At 41.2% G+C, this 19,507-nt stretch overlaps 1 protein-coding gene across 3 annotated transcripts in view; it reads right to left on the minus strand.

The window, feature by feature from the left end:
• LOC120546734 (CD2-associated protein) overlaps positions 1-19,507 on the minus strand; it is an 89,032-nt gene that overhangs the window by 15,683 nt on the left and 53,842 nt on the right. For 2 of the 3 annotated variants that reach the window (XM_039781889.1, XM_039781892.1), the window contains 5 exons: positions 18,709-18,762; positions 13,664-13,700; positions 10,320-10,382; positions 4,632-4,782; positions 2,894-3,003 (listed from right to left, as the gene is read on the minus strand). In XM_039781889.1, coding sequence (XP_039637823.1) covers positions 2,894-3,003; positions 4,632-4,782; positions 10,320-10,382; positions 13,664-13,700; positions 18,709-18,762 — 415 coding nt within the window. The remainder of the gene's footprint in view (positions 1-2,893; positions 3,004-4,631; positions 4,783-10,319; positions 10,383-13,663; positions 13,701-18,708; positions 18,763-19,507) is intronic. The other variant, XM_039781890.1, reaches the window with a different exon arrangement.

Consider the following 19,507-nt stretch of genomic DNA (forward strand, 5'->3'; position numbering starts at 1 on the left):
ATGTGAGCAAATCAGAAAACAGGTACATGTCTTATCAAAACTTTGAAAAAATATACCTATACTAAAACAGGGAAATTTAGGAATAGGTGGATGGATGGTATGCATTTAAATGCAAATATATGGTAACGTAACATAACATTTGTTTATGAGTATGTGCATATGAACACATCAAACTTAAACAGAGGAAATAAGGAGTCATTCACACCTTTGTTACGCAACGCTGAAAAGCTTTTGCAACTGTGGTGTAACAACACTTTGCAGCTACAGTGGTCAAATGCTAAAGTTAAAAAGCATTGCCTGTGATTGCATGAAAGATTGAATGTTCATGTTCCATGGAAATGTGTGTCGATCGGTGTCCTTGTGAGAAATGTGGAGTTTTAGCAGCTCTTTATCACCTTTAAAATCAGTCACACACAGAGAACAGTGAAAAACCTGAAGGTCAGCTGTCAAATCCATCTCAGATTTTTTTCTTGATCTTTCTGCCTCCTTTGTGTCTCCGTCTCTATCACTTAAACGCTTCTCTTCCACTCTCAGAACATCAACCTTTAAACTATTTCATATTTCCAATTACGTCTGTTCCTGCTCAAAGTTTTCCCACCACCTCCTGTCTTTTTGAAATTTTTCTCTCTGACTTACACTGAGCTCTGCCATTCATATTCTCCATACAGATTTTGATTATTAGCAATAATGGCTAAATCATCCAAGGTAGACTATCCACGAGCTCTGAGGTTGTGAAACCAAAGTTTCTGCTCCTGTAGAAGCTAGAAGTCTGTATGAAATCAACGTTGTTTTAAGAAAGTCATGTTTTTTTTTCGCGATGTTATGGAGAAGTACGTCACTACCCACAATCCTAAGCGTAACAGCGACGTCTCTGAATTGTCCAACTCGCCGTTACCATGGAAAGATATACCACACCCGCAAACCCTCCAACAGCTAGAGCGTGCTTCTACCATTGAAGTCTATGATAGTTTCTGTACAGATAAATATTATTAGACCAAATGGATAAAAAAATTGGTTACCATTTGACAACCGCTTCTTCCCAACAATTGTAAAGGGGGGGGGGATGATTTTTTTGGGCTAGTGGGCATCGTGCAACATCGCTTCACATTACATATGCATCCGTAGGGGAGTCGGTTGGCTTTGTTCCAGGCCTCAACACTCTTTATATAAGCATTTAATGAAACACCAACGCATATTGAACGGGGAAAAACACTTTCGGAACCAGAGCTGTTCGAAAAGGGGGCGTGTCACTGTTGAGCTCTGTGCTTCCTCACGTCTTTCACCATTTTATTAAAGGCACATTTGCATATAATGTACTGATCAATTTTCCCAAACTCACATTGACGGCTACAATTTTCAAAACCTGACAGCTGCAAACTGTTGACTGACAATGTTTTAAAGGCTGATGTTCAGGTTAGGGAACTCTTGGTAGGAAAGGTTACTTAGAAATACCTTTTAACAGTATAGTATTCCATTATACAGGAGGACTCTGGGTTGGATTAACTCATGGTACTTTTACCAAGTTGATTTTGTACATTTTGTGGCAATTTTAAATTAATATATAAACCAACTTGGTATACAAGCAGATCTTTGTATCCATAAAATTAAACGGAAAAAGGAAATGAATGCCTCTATAATAGGGTTGGAGGGATTTTTTGAATTTCTTGCAACTTGGTTCCGATTCTTGTTGTTGTCACCATTTAATGCTCTTCCACCACTGAAATACAATATGAGGGTCACTGTGTGACCGAACAAGAAAATAAAGAAAGAGATGTGTGCTACTTTTTTTTGCTGGACTGTGGTCCACTGGGCCAGCCCTACAATGTCAAAACGCTGTACTTCTGTCGCTCTGTGACATGAGTGGTGAAGGTCTACCATTGGTCGGAATAAGTAAATGTAAATGGACTGTATTTATATAGCGCTTTTCTAGTCTTAACAACTACTCAAAGTGCTTTTACATAGTACAGGAACCATTCACCATTCACACACATTCATACACTGTGGTCGAGGCTGCCGTACAAGGTGCCACCTGCTCATCAGATAAACATTCACACACATTTAGACTCCAATGTGCAGCATCGGGTCAACTCAGGGTTCAGTATCTTGCCCAAGGACACTTCACCGCCCCTGATGACGTCAGTGTTGGCGTTTCCCCATTGATGATTACCCTTTCAAACTGTATCGCAACTACATCGTAACTGTATTGCCCATCAATCAGCTGATTAACTTCCTCAATACACGGTGGATGTTGTTGTTGTTGCTGCTGCTGACACCCATTTCAACCGTTTTAATGCACGGGCTTAGCAGCACAAGCCGAGTAGGCTACAAGCAGATGAAAGGCACACCGCCTTGTGTGTGAGTGTGTGTATGTGTGTCCACGTGTCAGAATTTGCCAAATTGAATTATACGTGGGTGTGAGTGAGGGTGTGTGTGTATGTGTATGCTTGTATGTGAAGCTCAGCCCCAACACAGAGCAGAGAAGAGACTGCAAGGTGATGATAAATACTACAGTTTTAGCCCCAGCTGCAAGGTTAATACTAGGGATAATCATTTTTCTCCCACCCCTACTGAATAAAGATAATCAACTAATGTATGAACCTGACTGGACTGATATTTTCCAGACACCACAAACCCCAATTTCCAAAGAAAGTGTAATAAACAATACCGTTTAGTAGCATGTTACAACATGAGTAGCAGTAATACAGTTGTAGTAGTTGTAGCAGTATTTAGATGAAGCATGCAAACAAAGTCAAACATGCAACTGCAGAGGCAGACTTGTGTTCAATTTCATTTCAAGATTTTGACAGAAGTCAAGCAAAAGTAATAATCCCATTAGTCAGGACTTTGATTATAGTTTGACATAGTCTGTAGGCAATACTGTACATGTACATACCCACATCCGAAGACTTCTCCGCCCAGTCCCCAGACAGAGTTTTGGGTTTGGGGGGCAATGATGGCTCAAAGTCTAACTTTGGTCGTGTGGAAGGCACCTCTCCATTGTGCCTGAAAATAAGAGGGAAACATGGAAAAGATAGACAAGAGACGACATGAAATGACTGGACTCTTCTGGCTTGACATTGCAAGATCAAATTGCAAATGAGAGTTATTCTGGAACCTCTCGGTTCATTTTCTATTTCCAAGGGGCGTTATCAATGGCTGGTGACTAAAATGCCTCTGGACACAATTGAAAAGACCGGCAACCAATCAGAGCAGCAAAACGTAATGTAGCACTGAGAGACGGACAAATGTAAACTGACGACAGCGTGCACAGATGAGCTCTGATTGTGTTGCATCAACATGTCTGCGAGCAAGTGTTTCTGTTTTTGCCATCAGAATTTTAAAATAGTCCTACAACATAAAGTTACACTTCAGCTGCCGCCATTTAGGTTGTTTTTGCCAAAACGGCGCTCCTCTTTACTAAGATGGGTTACGCTCGCTGCATTGTCCCTGGAGCGAGGGTGCGCATGCCAAAAATGCCGTATTCACGTATTTTGCGTAACGCCCAAAGGCTCCACAAGTCATTGTTTGAAACCCGTCCCATACGAGATAAACGGTTGTGATTGGTCTGACCAGGTTCTGGCCAGCTGTAGATCCGTCTGAATGGGAGGGGGACCAGACGGATCTGCCAGAAGAAATTAAACATGAGCTTGCAAATTTGTCTGTTTCACACAGGCTAAAGAGGATTTATGCTTCTGTAGGGTAGCTTTCGCCATAGTGGAAGTGGCCTGCAGTTTATATACGTGTGCACTGGTGTCTGTGTTGTTTAAGCGTATCTCTTTAAGAGAATAGCAGAGCCGCCATGTAGGGTTGGGCACAGAGACCTGGTGCTAATACAGCACCGGTGCCTTAACGACCAATATCTACTGGACCGAATAGGTGCCTCATTTCGGTGCTACTTAAATGCTTGTGCTCCTCTCTGAAAATTCTCCAAAACGGACGTTAGAAGTAACAGAAACATCACTGCAACTTGCTCGCTAGTTACCATTATATCTGGCAGGAGGTAACGTTAGCCTAACGTTAGCTAGTAGCTGGATTAAACACTGTTAAAATGCTGAAATCTAACGTTAAAGGACAATTCCGGACGATTTCAACACGTAGCTCTGTTGTTTGTAAATTAGGAGTACTGTCAGTAGCGAGAAAAACGAAAACAATCGGTGCTGCCTACACCGAGTTATCCTCCTGCTAGATTGTGCACCCAACAGGCTTACACAGGGCAAGTTTTAAACGTGTTTTTAGCCTCTAAACATGTTAGAAATGCCATTACAAGTGCTTAGCCATGTGCAGTTATTCCTTCTGAGGGAACACAGCGAATTTGACTGCAGTAGATGTGACAGAAAGGCATAAAAGTCAACACTAGTCGATTGCTGATCTCATACAATCCAATATTCCAAAATGTATTTTTTCCACACAAAAAAACGATTTGCCGAGGTTCTGTCCACAGTAATGATGTGGCACTACCTAATGTGGCTGTTGACATGCATATACAAGACAGGACAGGACTTACACTGGTGCTGTATGGACAGCACTAGAGTTCATAGTATAAAAGGTCAATGGCATTCAGATAGATGGACAAAGAGGCTGGATGAACAAATGCCAGACTGAGAGATTGAATAGACACATAATAGACTTACTTGAGGCTTGGCGAGGGAGCAAGAGGCTTGTCTGGCCTCTTTGGTGGGATGCTACCTGGCCTGCCTTTCCCAGGAGGGGGGACCGGCTTCTTAGGCGGGACCAAAGGCGCTGCAGGCTTGGATGGTTTGTGATCTGGGGTCGGTTTGTCAACTGAAACATGGACAGAAGAGTTGAGGTGAGAGGAGAGTTGGAAAATGGAAGTTGGACCCCATTTTGATGAAATTGTGAATGATAATTGAGAAACAAAGTGCCAGAGAGGAGATATTGTACACATATATAATAGAAATACCACTGTATCCTGGACAGTCTCCAGGAGAACACTGCATCTGACTAAATTATTTCACCTTCCTGCAAATTACATACACATAAACGGAGGTAAATTATTTTAAGTCTGAGTCACAAAAAGTCAATTTGTTTTTGTGCAGAGCTGAAACGACCAGGACAAACTGATGTTCAACAAGCTTGTCTGCTGATAAAGTGTATCCACAGCTGTACTTCAAGTCAACAGTCAGTTCTGTTTCATGTTTTTTTGAAATTGGTAATCTAGGACAAATTGAAAGAGCCCCTAATATGCTTTATGGGATTTTTTCCCCATCTTTTAGTGTTTTAAATTATTTCTTTTGTTGTTGTTTTTAACATCAAAGCATGTAAAACTATTCAAGTAGACCCCAAGAGTACAAATATGACGCTGAAAAAAATATAATAGGGGCTCTTTATCATTATGACCCACTGTACCAGAGCACAGAAAGAGTGGGATTTCTAATGCTGTTAACTAAACAGAGACATTAGTTCATGATGAAACAGAATGATGTCAGTGTAATGTGGACACATAGGACATACCTGGCCTAGAGTGCAGTGAAATTAACATAATGATTTTCCTGGATATTACGCTCATAAAAGTGCAGTTGTGCAACAGGACGAGACAGAAATGTCATTAAGCATTCAACACTCTTCTGATCTCCCTCCCCCCCTCTCTCTCTCGGTTACTATAATGTAGCCCCTTTCACACAGAGATTCCGAAACAGCTGCAATGAAGGTCTGCCGGCTTTATTCACAGAAAACCAAGCAAAGGCAGCAGAATGCCGCCCCAGGGTGTGATTTCACACAGCATTTTGGGAGCAAAAGAGACGTGACATGTAATACAACAGCGCCGGTTGTCTAGTGTGTGTGAACCAGTCAGCATCGTGAATCAAACCGGGAAAAATATAACTACCGGACCCACAGGGCGCCAACTTTATGCATTATAGTAGCACAATTGTTAGTAGAGAAAAGGACAGAGATGGCTGTGGCGCCGCAGCGCCCGCTGGTGTATGCATTTGTGTGTGTGTGTGTGTGTGTGTGTGTAAGAAGGGATAGAGCGAGTGGAAGAGAAAGTGGACTACTGTATTGCATGCATCGTTTCTGTCAGTTATCGACTTTGTCAGGCTATGTGAAAGGGACTTCTGTCTTGTCTATCCTATGACATGTTTCCATTACAACCTCTCTTTCTAATTTTCTAACCTTGGCAGATAAATCTGTAACCACTGTTTATATGTGGTTAAGAAACTTGAAAAGGAGAATTTATCGCACACTATATACTAATAGGGCTATGTAGGGCTATGTATCGGCAAGAATCTGGCGATACGATACGTATCACGATTCAATATATTGCAATATATTTCGATACTGTGCGTAAGGCGATATATTGGGATTTGTTCTAAGTATAATTTTAGAAAAACTAATATTTAAAAGAAATACACAATGTTCATAAAAGTCAAAAAAGTTTAAATGTAAATGGACTGTATTTATATAGTGCTTTTCTAGTCTTAACGACTACTCAAAGCACTTTTACATAGTACAGGAACCATTCACACACACATTCATACGTTGTGGCCGAGGCTGCTGAACAAGGTGCACATCAGATAAACATTCACACACATTTACACTCCAAAGTGCAGCATCGGGGGCAACTCAGGGTTCAGTGTCTTGCTCAAGGACACTTCCACATGGGACTGCAGGGCCAGGGATCGAACCACCAACCTTCCGATTGACAGGCGACCACTCTAACACTGGGCCACAGGCGCCCCTACTTTTTGTTTACTTTAGGTAAACAATTCAGTACACAGAAAATCAAACTGCCAGTTTGGGATTGCACGACTAAAACAACTTTTGAACGTACACGTTCCACCAAAACAAGTTCCTTCCAGAGGCTATTTTGCAGTGGAACTATGGCTCCGTCCGTCGCTTAGCAACGCCCAAGACAATTGTGATTGGTTCAAAGAAATGCCAATAAACCAGAGCACGTTTTTCTCCCATCCTGGAATGCTGTGTGGACTAGCCAGACTTTCCTCCACAGCACTGTGGAGGAAGGTCTGGCAATGCGAGACTAATGGCGTTTTTCCATTACATGGTACCTGCTCGACTCTACTCGGCTCGACCGCGGTGCCCCGTCCTCTATTTTCCATTGCAGATTTAGTACCGCCTCATGCCTGAGTCGAGCGTGGCTGGTCGTCATAGCGACGCCACAGGAAACTGCCGTGACCTACCGCGACACACACACACAGAGAACGTCGAAGGTGTGTTTTTGACTCTCGGCAGGTGGCTGTTGCCACAGCCAGAAGACACATTTTGTCACAAAAGAAACTGGAGGCAGCAAGAAAACTATTTAAAAATGGCGGGTTTGTTCAGGACACCCCCCGTCTGTCACTAGAAATGATGACGCAGTGATTAGTGACGATTCTCTCTGACCGATCAGTAGTCTGCAGGTTTTCACGTCACCTTTTGGTATCGCCTCAGCTCGCTTGGAACCTCGACGGAGGAGATGCTAAAAAAAGTACCTGTTTTTTTGTAATGGAAAACCAAAAAAGGCGAGTAGACTCGAGGCGAGTCGAGCTGGCACCATGTAATAGAAAATTGCCATAACTGCAGCCAAACTTGTCGTTTCCATTTACATATTCTCAGTTACAGTTGTGAGACGATATCTGATAACTATGTATTGGCTAGATAGAATTGTTTTTTTGAACAAAACACATGCTATAAACAAACAAGGATAGGGATCTCTTAGATTTATTTTTCTGAATAACTGTGACTGAGATACATACTGAGCGGGACATTTACAGTGTACAAATCAACTTGTCAGCGATAAATAAACTCAAACCTAGTTTGGCATTTCTATACTGCAATTTCTTTTTTACTTATCAGCAACATATACGCAGACACCGACGTATCTGCAAAATGCTAATATCAGGTTTTATCGGTCTAGCTCTAGTATAAAATAAAGATTTGATCGTGGTTTCGTGACTTCCTCCTGTTTACCACGATAAAACATGTCTACAAATACACAAAAATGCAGACAATGGCTGTATAGTGTGATATATATATTGACATTTAAAATGAGAAAATTAGAGGCAGCAGAGCTTCCTAACATCCTAATGGTGCGTTCTTTTTGTCTTGTAATCGCGACTAGTAGCTCGAGCGTGACGTCACATCCGTGTCGAAAAACGAATAACCGCGGGGTTGTTGTGTTCTTTTTGTCACACAATACTACGAGTCGGAGAAAAGATGGATTTTTGTAACATTTTTAGTAACATTTAGGATTCTATTCACCCAGTTATTGACATATTACACACATATATTTCACAGTTTGATACATGAAAATTACGTTTTGATTAACGTTAGGCTACTGCTGTGCTTTCTGCTCAAGACTCGGCTTAAAGCCATTGTTGTCATATAGCAACCGAGCGTCTCTAGCCAATTTCAGCTGCACAAGCTACAAAATAACTAATCAGGCGGTATTTAACTCCTAATAAGACTGTAGCGACATGCCTATAGGTAGCAGTATACCACGCGCACTTTAACTTCTCTTCATTTGGTTACAACAAAGACAAAAGTGCTTAAAATTGTAGATAGCCACAATGTTTACTACGTATAACGCACGGTAGCCATCTTTGAAAGTGAGCTCGGGGTCCTCTGAGTTCAGACGACTTGACGAAGTGTGAATACAATTCGGGCCGTTTCTTTGCAACTTCCGGTCGTAACTCGGAAAACAACTCGTAAAACGACTTCGGTGGACAAAAAGAATGCACCATAACTGTGAGACTGTTTTCAGACTTAACCGGTTTAGTGTGGATGTGGTCTCTCCCCTACCCCCCTTGCTTTGTCTCATGGGGGGGGGGGTTGATGATTGCTGTCTATATATTTCTAGTTGCACAGTTTATACTACTATACACACTATACTATTCAGTTTGTGGAACCACAGGAAGGTCTAATGCACTGTTAATGGGTAACTACTGTTTTTTTCAACCAGGACGCTATTTTTCTATGTTTTTGTGTCTGAGTGACTGAATCTTTGACATTGGTCCAGTATTAAGCGTGAACACTGTAACCGGCAGCGGCGAAATATGCTACAATGTAAGTTAATAGGGCAATTGTCCAGCTTGTATTTACCTTCACAAAAGTGCTCGTTTTACCACTGACAGGCTCAGATTAATATTCTAAGTGTCTGACAACATTATGGAAAGGTTGGAAAAGTGGAAAGACGACCCAAAACTGCTTTTCATAGTTTTCAAGTTTGTTACAGCCACACGGTTTATAGTCATGCTTCTCTCTATTGTGTAATTCAATTTGTGTTTCATAATCATCATAGAATTACTGTTTCTCCAGGAAAACAATAATTAAATGTTTGTTTAGATGTTGTGCCAGTTCTGACTGACAAAATCTACATTTATTTTACCCATCACCATTTCATAACTGTTTTGTTTTTTAAATAATGATTTTAAAAACTATATGGCTAAACTAAATTCCAATGACACACTCAGATCTGAAATTCTCGCGAGGTGCAAAAAAGCGACATCGACACAGCAGTGTAGGCGAAACACGCACACACAGCATCCTGTGTGCGGCACAGTAAGACAGAAACTAACAATCTTTTCTCCTTGCCAAGAATGACTTGACAGAGCTCGTCATGTGATGTGATTACATAACTCAATGCATCCTGCAATCCCACAACGACCACAGAAGTTTAAACAAGAGGAAATCTGTTCATTCCTATCTATTAATAACATATTCATTTTACTCTAATTGAATTTTCCTCCCTAGTTTTGGGATTGGTGATGCCTACATTGATTTCATAGATCAGTTTTGTCTATACTGATTTTGAATGTGTTGACAATACAACACAAACAACAAACAAACAATAAGTTATTATCCCATAAGTTATTATAAGTAGCATACACTCTGAAATCCAGTGAGCAACATTGCAATGCTTTTAATTCTAACAGCAGTTTCAATCCTAAGTTGGACTCTTTGCACTATTTGGAGTTTATTATTGTACTGTAAATATTTTGTGAATATTTATTTTCACTTATTGCACCGTGGGTCAAAGAGAAACACATTTTCAATTCCTCTGGATATCTGGCACATACAGGATTGACAAAGTTGACTTGACCTTGTGTGGAGCTTCTATGCTGCTTGTGAGCTTACTTTAGAAATAAATGTTAATTTGTGCTTTCCTTCCCAGGTCAAGAGACGAGTTAGTGGCGACACAGCGCACAGTGCATGAGGAATAGTTTTCCGAATTTGGAAAAGGCGTCAAAAAGGCAGCTTTCGGATGTTTGGTGCAAAATGTGTAAACAAAGTGAGGAAGTGAGAGGATGAAACGAGAGGATGACGGTAGAGAAGCATGTGAGGAAAGATAAAGGGGGTCCTACCTTTGTACTCTGGCATGATGGGAACCGGCTTCTTGTCGGCACTGGGAACCTCCGGCTTGGGAGCTGAAAAACGAAACATGGTCCACAGAACGTCACCTTGTCTGTCTGATCCGTCTGATTCAAGACTCACCAGACAATGACAAGGAACTAACACACACACACACTTTCACAAGTGCAAGCACACAAAGAAAACTACTGCTCGCTTGACACAAGCATACACACACTCACACCGCACTCTACCAGGCATTGGGAGACAAAGTAACATACACATAGATTTAATATAGATCTCTATCTGGCACACACTGTACTGTGCATGTATAGCTGTATGCACTTATTTGTGGTTTTGACTGCGCGAGACATATACACTTAAAAAGAATCTCAACACAGACAGGAAGTCAAGTCACGGACACATTCACTGATGTCTCAGAAACCGACTGCAAACTGCAACACAATGTAGTGGTACAAGGTCATGAAAGCAAACGCGGTTACTTCCTGTGCAGACAGGAAAACAACGATGCAAGTGTGCACTTTGCAAACTGTAGATCTTGGTGCCGACAGTGACACCGAAGCACCTTGAAACCAACCTGCGTTTGACTTTCATGTTTGGTGAAAGAAAAACTAGAAAAACACATTAAGAGAAACAGTGTTGTCAATCTGGAACAGGGGTTTCCTTGAAAACCCTTTCATGTATTGAGTTGAACTACAACAAGTCTACATTTTAGAGTTTAGTCCTTTGTGTGAATTGTATTTATGTGTTTACTGTACTATTTAAAAACCCAGTGACCACAGTTGAAGCTGACCCAGTCATTTTAATTCAATTTCAATGCAATGTTCTCTCACTTAAAGATACGACTAAGCGTACGTAAACTATCCGTGCTTCAGTAGGTCAAATAGCTAATGTTAAAAAGTAAGCTATGGCCACACTAGCTAGAAAAGTGAGAAGCCTAGTTTAGAGACCTGCACGGGACTGTTTTTTTTAACCCTTGTGTTGTCTTCGGGTCAAATTGACCTGTTTTCAATTTTTGTTTTATATCAGAAAATATGGGACGTAGAAATAAGCTCTGAAAATGTGTAGAAGAAAAATTTAACAGGACAAGACGTTGGAAAAAGCAAAAAAAAAAAAAAAAAAAAAAGGTTAAATCCTTTCTGACCATTACCGCCCGCTCCCCCAGTGTGTGTATTCTGCTCCTGCCCGTTCCCGCAGCTTGCGTGTTGGGTCCCGCCCGCACCGCAAACATAAGACTGACTGTCAATAGATTGCCCATTGATTTCGTGTCTTTTCCCCTCCTTCAGGGAAACTAGTAATTTTACTGTGTAGTATTAATAAATATGTATACATATCTGTCGGTAATAAGTAGCGAAATTACGTTCTTGTGCATAATTACATTCAAGTGCAATAATTAGTTATTCTAGTGCAATATAAGGGCAAAGTGACATTGTATTACTTTATTTAATTTCACTTATTTTAGAACATGTTGTTGGCTGTGGTTTTCTTTGCTCAGGTTGTTTTATTTTGTTTCCTTTCCCTGTCTTATAACGCACTCTAACAGATTTCATGTTAAAGTCCCTGTTGATTGGATCCCTCAGGTCGCAGTAGGAGAAAGGGGCGGGGCACAGAGCCCCGGGAAAGAAGTGAGAGTAGAGGAGTGTTAATAAAGCATTTGAATGGTCTTTAAGTGGATGCACTGTGTGCGTTGCTGTTTTGTTGAACCTAAAAGTTGGTTACAGCACTGATCAGGGGCAGTGGCCTTAAATCCTGGGACCCGCGGTCTATTTTTGGACCGCCGGCTCCCAGCCGCAGCCCCTGTTAAAACCGCCCGCTCCCGTGAGATTTTTGATGGGTCCCGCAGGATCCCAATCCCAATGCAGTCCTCTAACATAGTTGTCTGATCCCGCTGTGGCTGTTCTGCCTTGTTTGACCGGTTGATGGGCACTCCCCTGTGGCTGATCAAAATAAAATGGTTTATGTGGACGGGTTGGATCAGCGGGTGGAGCAGGCGCACATATAGTTGGAGGTTTATGCCTCGACGCAGAGCTCCAGGGTTCAAATCAGACCTGTGACGATTTCCTGCATGTCTTCCCCCTCTCTCTCCCCTTTCTCACCTAGCTGTCCTATTCAATAAAAGGTGGAAAAGCCCAAAAAAATCATCTTCAAATAAACAAAACTGTTTATGAAGAAAGGAGCCCTGTGGTGTGTTCACAGCGCCCTTTGGAGAAAAAAAATATATACAAAAAATTTAAATAACCACACCTCAAGTACTAATGACCTACTTTAGTTAAACAAATCAGTACCACAATAATAAATAAGTTATAGAATTATGATTTGTATTTTATGGTCCAGTAGCAGATGTTCCACGGCTTAATACAGGTCCCTGGACCAGGGATTGGGACCACTGGGTCAGGGAAATGAGAGAAATTGTCCTACACAGCTAGATTTCTAGCCTGTGGATAGCATGTTAGTAAGTTATAAAAATGTTTTTGTACCCAATTGGACCATCGGGAGGTTCCACACGTATGAACCAAATCATTGGAAATTATTGTCATATACGGCTGGGAAGTACTGAAAGGATGTGACATAATAAAGGATTCTAGATCATATGGTCTCTACTGGTTTTGCATCATACTTTTATACTTTGGCAAATAAAATTGCATTCTATGTGGCGGAAATTTAACATGGCGAACCATGCAGAAACCCTATTTAGTATTACTTGGCTATGTAGTTTAAAAAGGCAACTGTCCCACAATTCGCATGCAACAACAAAAAATAGAACGTTTGCTTCTTTCAACAGAACATCTTAAATATTTCCAATCATCATAACGGCTGTCAGGATCTTGTGGGATCACCACTCCACTTTCAAAGTATGACAGCATTTGTTTTTTAAACTGCTTCTAATATCCAGCTCATTTTCTCATTTATATAGTCTTTCTCTGTTCTATGGCAGTCTCTGTTGTGATATTCCAAAACTAAGACAAAGTCAGGAATTAGCCCATCAACATCTCACATTTGTAAACCAGTCTATAGACAGAAAACCTATTCATTATGCCTGGATGATTTACTAATCCCGGAACCGAATGTTAAAAGGTTGAGTGAAAACATAATCTGTTACTATGACAATGTGCTGTGACTGCAACCAACACGTAATCAGATATTACAACTACAGATCCTATCAATGCGCCTCTGCATATTCATAGGCAGTATACGGTAAATGTATTCAACATTAAGTGAGCTTTTGTTGGAGAACCAGTGTGTTCCACTGCCAGACCCATAAAGTAGCACCATTTCCTCACACGTACCACTGAGTGGATAGGATTTAATGAGGTGGAGGGTGTAAAGTGTTACTTACCTATGCTTTTTGATGGTGGAGGTGGCTTCTTCGGCTTCTGGGTGCAAGAGGGGAGGGGGATGAAAAATAGGTCAGAGTGACTGACATCTTTTATCTCAAATACAGAAATCCCAAGACCGAGGGATGAGAGAAAGAACAACAAACTAGGCATCGTACTTAGGCCCATGGGCGTGCTGGTCTTACAGGGAGTTGTGTTCAGGTGCATTCTTGGCGTATTGCTATCTTGAGGCAGCTGAAAGGGATCGCGTCATTGACCAACAAAAAACCTGGTCTAAAGTCAATAACGCAGCATTTCATTGTTATTTCAGTGCCTGCTTCACCTCGTGGAGTTTTGGTGGCATAGTGCTCGTGCCACATACGATCTGCTCGCACGCTTTCACTTCACGCGTAAACAGATCAGTTTCTTCTCCTGAAACTCAACTTCCTGCTCAGCAAATCCACCATCATAATAGCGGCACGCCAAGGTACAAACGCACCTGGCTTTTAAAGGGAATGTGAGATGACACTCTGATTGGTTTATTGCATGTAACGCCCAAAACACACCTGTGATTAATTAAGACGCTAAGTACAACCCTTTTGGGCCCGGCGCACGGACCCTTTTTTCCGCCGTTAAGCTAGCAAGTGGATTCGTACACGGCCTAAACGCACCTGCGCCAGGCACTTAGATTGTTAAAATAGGGCCTTAAAAGTTAAACCTTAATGGTTACAGAACTGCACTGGAAAAACAAGTCAAGTACTTCTTTATAAAATCACTCCACCCAAGTAGCAGTGCTTTACCTTCTGAGAATATAGTTCTCAGTATGTATACGGTTAGAAGATGGCTGTGTCTCATGTGACCTGATTTGTACACGCTGTGACTATACTCGCGGTTTGCGAGTAGGACCCACTGCTACCGATAGATCAAGACGTCTGGTTGTGGACACACCGCTGGACGAATGTGACATTTGTGCCTGCAAGAAACCTGGTTGGGGAGACAAGATCTGGATAAGTTGAACTCTTTACACCAGAACTTCCATGGGGTTTGAGAGTCCACTGGTGGTGTAGCTATACTGTGGACCATCAAATATGACTCAATGGTGAAGGTGGTGCGTCTACATGTTGACTGGGCCATAGGGCTAGAGACTGTAATTGTAATCGAAAGAAATTTACCGTTTTAAATGTTTATGCACTGTATGAATCATATGAGCGTGAGGACGAATCTCTGAACAGGTTAGCTTTTATTCAGTCATTCATAAAGGACAACAGCTCATCTTGTGTCTATGTCATGGGTGATTTTAATGCTGACATGACGGGTAGCAAATCTTTATTTGCAGCACACCTCCAGCAGTTTTGTAATGAGTCTAAATTAATTATATCGAGTAAGGCTCTGTTGCCTGACAAGTTTTACCTACTAACGTAGGTGAAGCGTTGCAAACAACATCTTGGTTAGACCATATTGTGAACACAGCTGTTGCTCATGCCTCACCGTTAAATGTGGAGATTTGTTATGAACTTGCCACCTCTGATCATTAGGGGTAGGGGAAAAAAATCGATACAGCATAGTATCGCGATATTTTTCGTGGCAATACTGTATCGATACACAGATGCCAAGTATCGATCTTTTATGACATATGTGTTGGTCAGTTTGTCTGCTTGACAATCCCATTTTGCAGCAATAAAATTGAAGTGAGGTGACCAAATATTGAAATGTATCTTTTTAGATAAAACAGATGTTTTTTCGGGACATCATTTGAAATTGGGGAAAATCTGAAGTTGGAAAAAAGGTAATACATTGCAATATATCGCAAAATATTGCAATATGTTTAAAATCGCAATAATGTCGTATCGTGGCATAAGTATCGGGATGATATCGTATCGTGAGGCCTCTGGTGATTCCCACCCCTACTGATCATACACCTATTGCTGTACTGTTAAATGTTGAGAATGTCCCCCTGTTAGAAATAATAATGCTGCTTCCTCATGTAAACTGGACTGGTCAACACTGAGCAAAGAGGTGGTGGCTGGATACTCACTGTGAACGGAAAGTCTTTTAAATAATATTGCACTGCCTCATGATACCCTAATGTGCTCAGATATGAATTGTAAGGACGTGCAACATGCTGAAAATCTCTGTGCCATGTATGATGGTATCGTGAAATGTCTCAATGCTTCTAGTGAACCCTTTTGTAAAAGTAAATGTAAGGTACTCAACATCAGACCTGGGTGGAACGAGTTTGTGGCTGAGCAGTATGCTGAGGCAAAAGAGGCCTTTAGACTCTGGTCAGAGGCAGGTAGGCCTAGACATGGGGTATTGCTGGATATGGAAAAAAAAACGGACCAACGCTACAGTTAAGCATGCACTCCGTTTTATTAAGAAAAATGAAAACCCAATGAGAGCGGACTCGCTTGCCAGAAAGCTACAGAACAACAACCTTACTGACTTCTGGCAAGAGGTCAAAGTAATGAATAACAATAAAACACCTTTACCGGCTGACATTGAAGGCGTTAGTAGCCCAGAAAAAAATAGCTGAGCTTTGGCGTGAGCACTACCGTGACCTTTTTAATTGTGTTAATTAACCCAGTTAGAATCAATCATGAACTTATTGATCTCTCAGAAGATATAATAGTTAGGGCAGCAGATATTTATGATGCCATTAATATGTTGGATAACCACAAAGCCAGAGGTATGGACCGCATTACTGCAGAACATCTAAAATATGCCAGCCATAAGCTCTGCTCTTTGCTTTCCATGTGCTTTAATGGTTGTCTGGTTCATGGTGTCTTGCCAAATGCTATTATGTCTGTAATGTTAGTGCCTGTGCTTAAAGACGAGGCTGGTAAGTTAAACGGTATTGACAATTATCGACCTATTGCATTAGCCAGTGTCTTGTCTAAAGTACTGGAGAGAATACTGCTAACCAAGCTAGAAATGTATGTCCTTACTACTGACAATCAGTTTGGGTTCAAAAGAAAGCATGGAATAGACCTGTGTATATGCTCTTAAAGAGATTGTGTTCAGGTTTTTTTTTTTAAGTAAGTGCTGTAGTATAACTAGCAGGAGACAAGTTATAATTGAGGTAAGTTTGGAGACTTACTTTATTTAATCATTAAATTAATAAATATTTATTCGCTTTTAGAATTAAATCTAAATTAAATCTCGTTTCGGTGTTGTAATTTGTAGACGTCCCTAAGCACTCGTCTAACTGCCGGCAGCAGCAACAACAACAACAACAACAACAACAACAACAGCAGAGAGCAGAAGCCAGCAGGCAAGTGTTATTTACATACACTTCTGGTGTACTTACAAACTTTCCAATCCATCGTTTTATGAGTAAATAACCTATTTGTACTAGTGTAGAAGTTTGGTATCATTTCGGGCATTATTAGTGGGGTCATTTACGAGATACATCACTGGATCCATTAGCCCCTGTGCTAAGCTATTCAGCTGATAACGCTACTCTACGCTAACTCTCCCAGTGTTCAACCCAGGTGAAAAAAGCTTCTGGGGGGGGGGTGTTTGGCTCGAGGTCATGGTGCAAAGGACCCTAGGGTGAAATTACTCCGAACCATCACTTTAATGTCTATATGGATGCATTATCAAATCAGTTATAAATAGGTTAAAAACTGGCTGTCTTGTGGGCAACAATATTGTTAATCATCTTCTGTATGCAGACAACCATGTTCTTGCTCTGTCCATATAGTGCTGGGCTGCAGCAGATGCTGAAGGTGTGCTCTCAGTATGGCCGTGATCATGACATAAAGTATAACGCTAAGAAAAGCCACATAATGAGAGTTAGAAGCACTTAGGACAGGAGATAAACTTTTCCGACCTTTTATTTGTCAGATAGTCCTCTTGCTGTATGTGAGGAAATTAAATACCTAGGACATGTCATATCCGATGAATGGACGGATGATAAAGACCTCTATCGACAGCGCAGAAGGTTTTCTATGTGCTCTGACTCTGTGAAGTGCTCTCTGTTTAGAACCTACATCACACCGTTATATACTGCTCATTTGTAGTCTAAACATAAGAAAGAAAGTATGCAGAGGCTGAAGGTAGCATGCAATGATGCAATGAGGTTGCTGCTTCGTGTCCCCAGGTGGCATAGTGCCAGTCATTTGTTTGTGTTCACTAGAGTGCCAACCTGTGAGGCACTCTTAAGACAACTGATGTTAAGTTTTATGTGTCGCCTGGACAAGTCAGAGAACCACATAATTGAAGCCCTAGTCAGTCCTCTGAAAAGCTGCTTATAGATACACTTTTAGGTTAAGACGGCATTGTATATCCTATAGGCTAATATGCAATTTTTATGTATTCTTGTATCTCCTGTTTTAGACTATTTATACTGTATGGCGTGTTATATGGACCTGTGTCTGCAATAAAGTTTATTATATACAAATAACAACATGTAAATAGGAAAATGTTGGCGTTATTTTGTCACTTATTGGGAGCAGTAGGCTAGATGGAGCCGGTTACCTCCAGGATCTGTGCTAAGCTAGGCTAGCGGTGTGTGCGCCAGACAGAGTTATGACATGCACGGAGATGGGAAGTGTATGCATGGACTTATCTAACTCTGGGGGATCCGGTGAATAAGCTAAAGTCTCAGTAAGTCGCCGTGTTCCTTTAATGATGATGCTGAGCCAAAGTCTTTCTCTGTTTCTTAGCTGAACTACAAGCTAGATTAGGCAACAGGGGTCTGGACTAAGTACAGAAACATATGTGTGCTTTACACTTAGTGCCTGTATTTAAAAATACCATTGAGGGTAGTAGTGACTAGAAGTTTTGGACCTGTTGTACAAAATGGACCCATGGCAACCTTAGCTGAAGGAAAACCTACCTGACCATGACATGTATAAATACGAGACCTGAACTGAAAGGGATCCAAAGGCAGTCAGAACCAGCAGGGATTTATTTTTATTTTTTCTCTCTTTTGAAATGATTACGACACACCACATGTTCAGAGCTGATAGCGAGTTCACTCTAATCCACCCTGGTATTACACATATTGACACTCGTACCAAAGACCTTAGGTGGTCTTCTTTCATCAGAGACACTGACAGCTTACCTCTTCAGACTCCTGCTTGGGAGATGATCTCAGTGACATTCTCGACGTGGGCGTCTAAAATATAAATGAGAAGACAGAATATAATCAAGAATTGATGTCTGTGGAAAACTTCAAACCTTTATCGGGGATAACATCAAAGGGCTCCAATGTCCTTTGCATTAATAAACAGAAATCAGTTGGACTCAGCCTTCATACAGAACAGACACACTCACTCACTCCTCTGGCCTGGTGCATCCAGTACCTTCTTCTCGTCCTCAACTGGGAGAAAAGGCCGTTACCGGGGAAGTTTTGATCTGTAATGATTCTGCTAACCTTTTTTTCTTTGGGGGCACCGCCTATGGTGTGTTCAGCCAAATAAACCACTCTCTGCAGGGCCTTGCAGTCCTGTTAGGTGCTGTTTTTGTACCAGGCAGTGATGTTCTCCGTCAGGACGCTCTCATTTACATGCACGCTAATATTCCACTATTCACATCCACATCACACAAAGTATTTCCATCATGTAATAACACAACATAACATTGAATTGTTTTTACTGGTTCCATTGCCCTTGTCATTATACAGTATTTCTGCTGCCCGCTGTGCTTGCCCATCACATTGCACTTTATTGTGTTCTTAGTAATTTTATGTTTTATTGTTGTGCCTGTCTTTTAACTGTTTTTATGCCACGGGGAACTGCCAACTAAATTTCATTTTATTGTTCTCAATATAATGACAACAAAGCTACTTTGAACTTAGATGCCATCATTGATGTCAACAGTGGTGTGGAGTGGCAGTCAATATGTTGATGGAAGCCAGCCAT

This window comes from Perca fluviatilis, chromosome 18 (genome assembly GCF_010015445.1).
Source record: "Perca fluviatilis chromosome 18, GENO_Pfluv_1.0, whole genome shotgun sequence".
In the NCBI taxonomy this organism is placed as follows: Eukaryota; Metazoa; Chordata; class Actinopteri; order Perciformes; family Percidae; genus Perca; species Perca fluviatilis.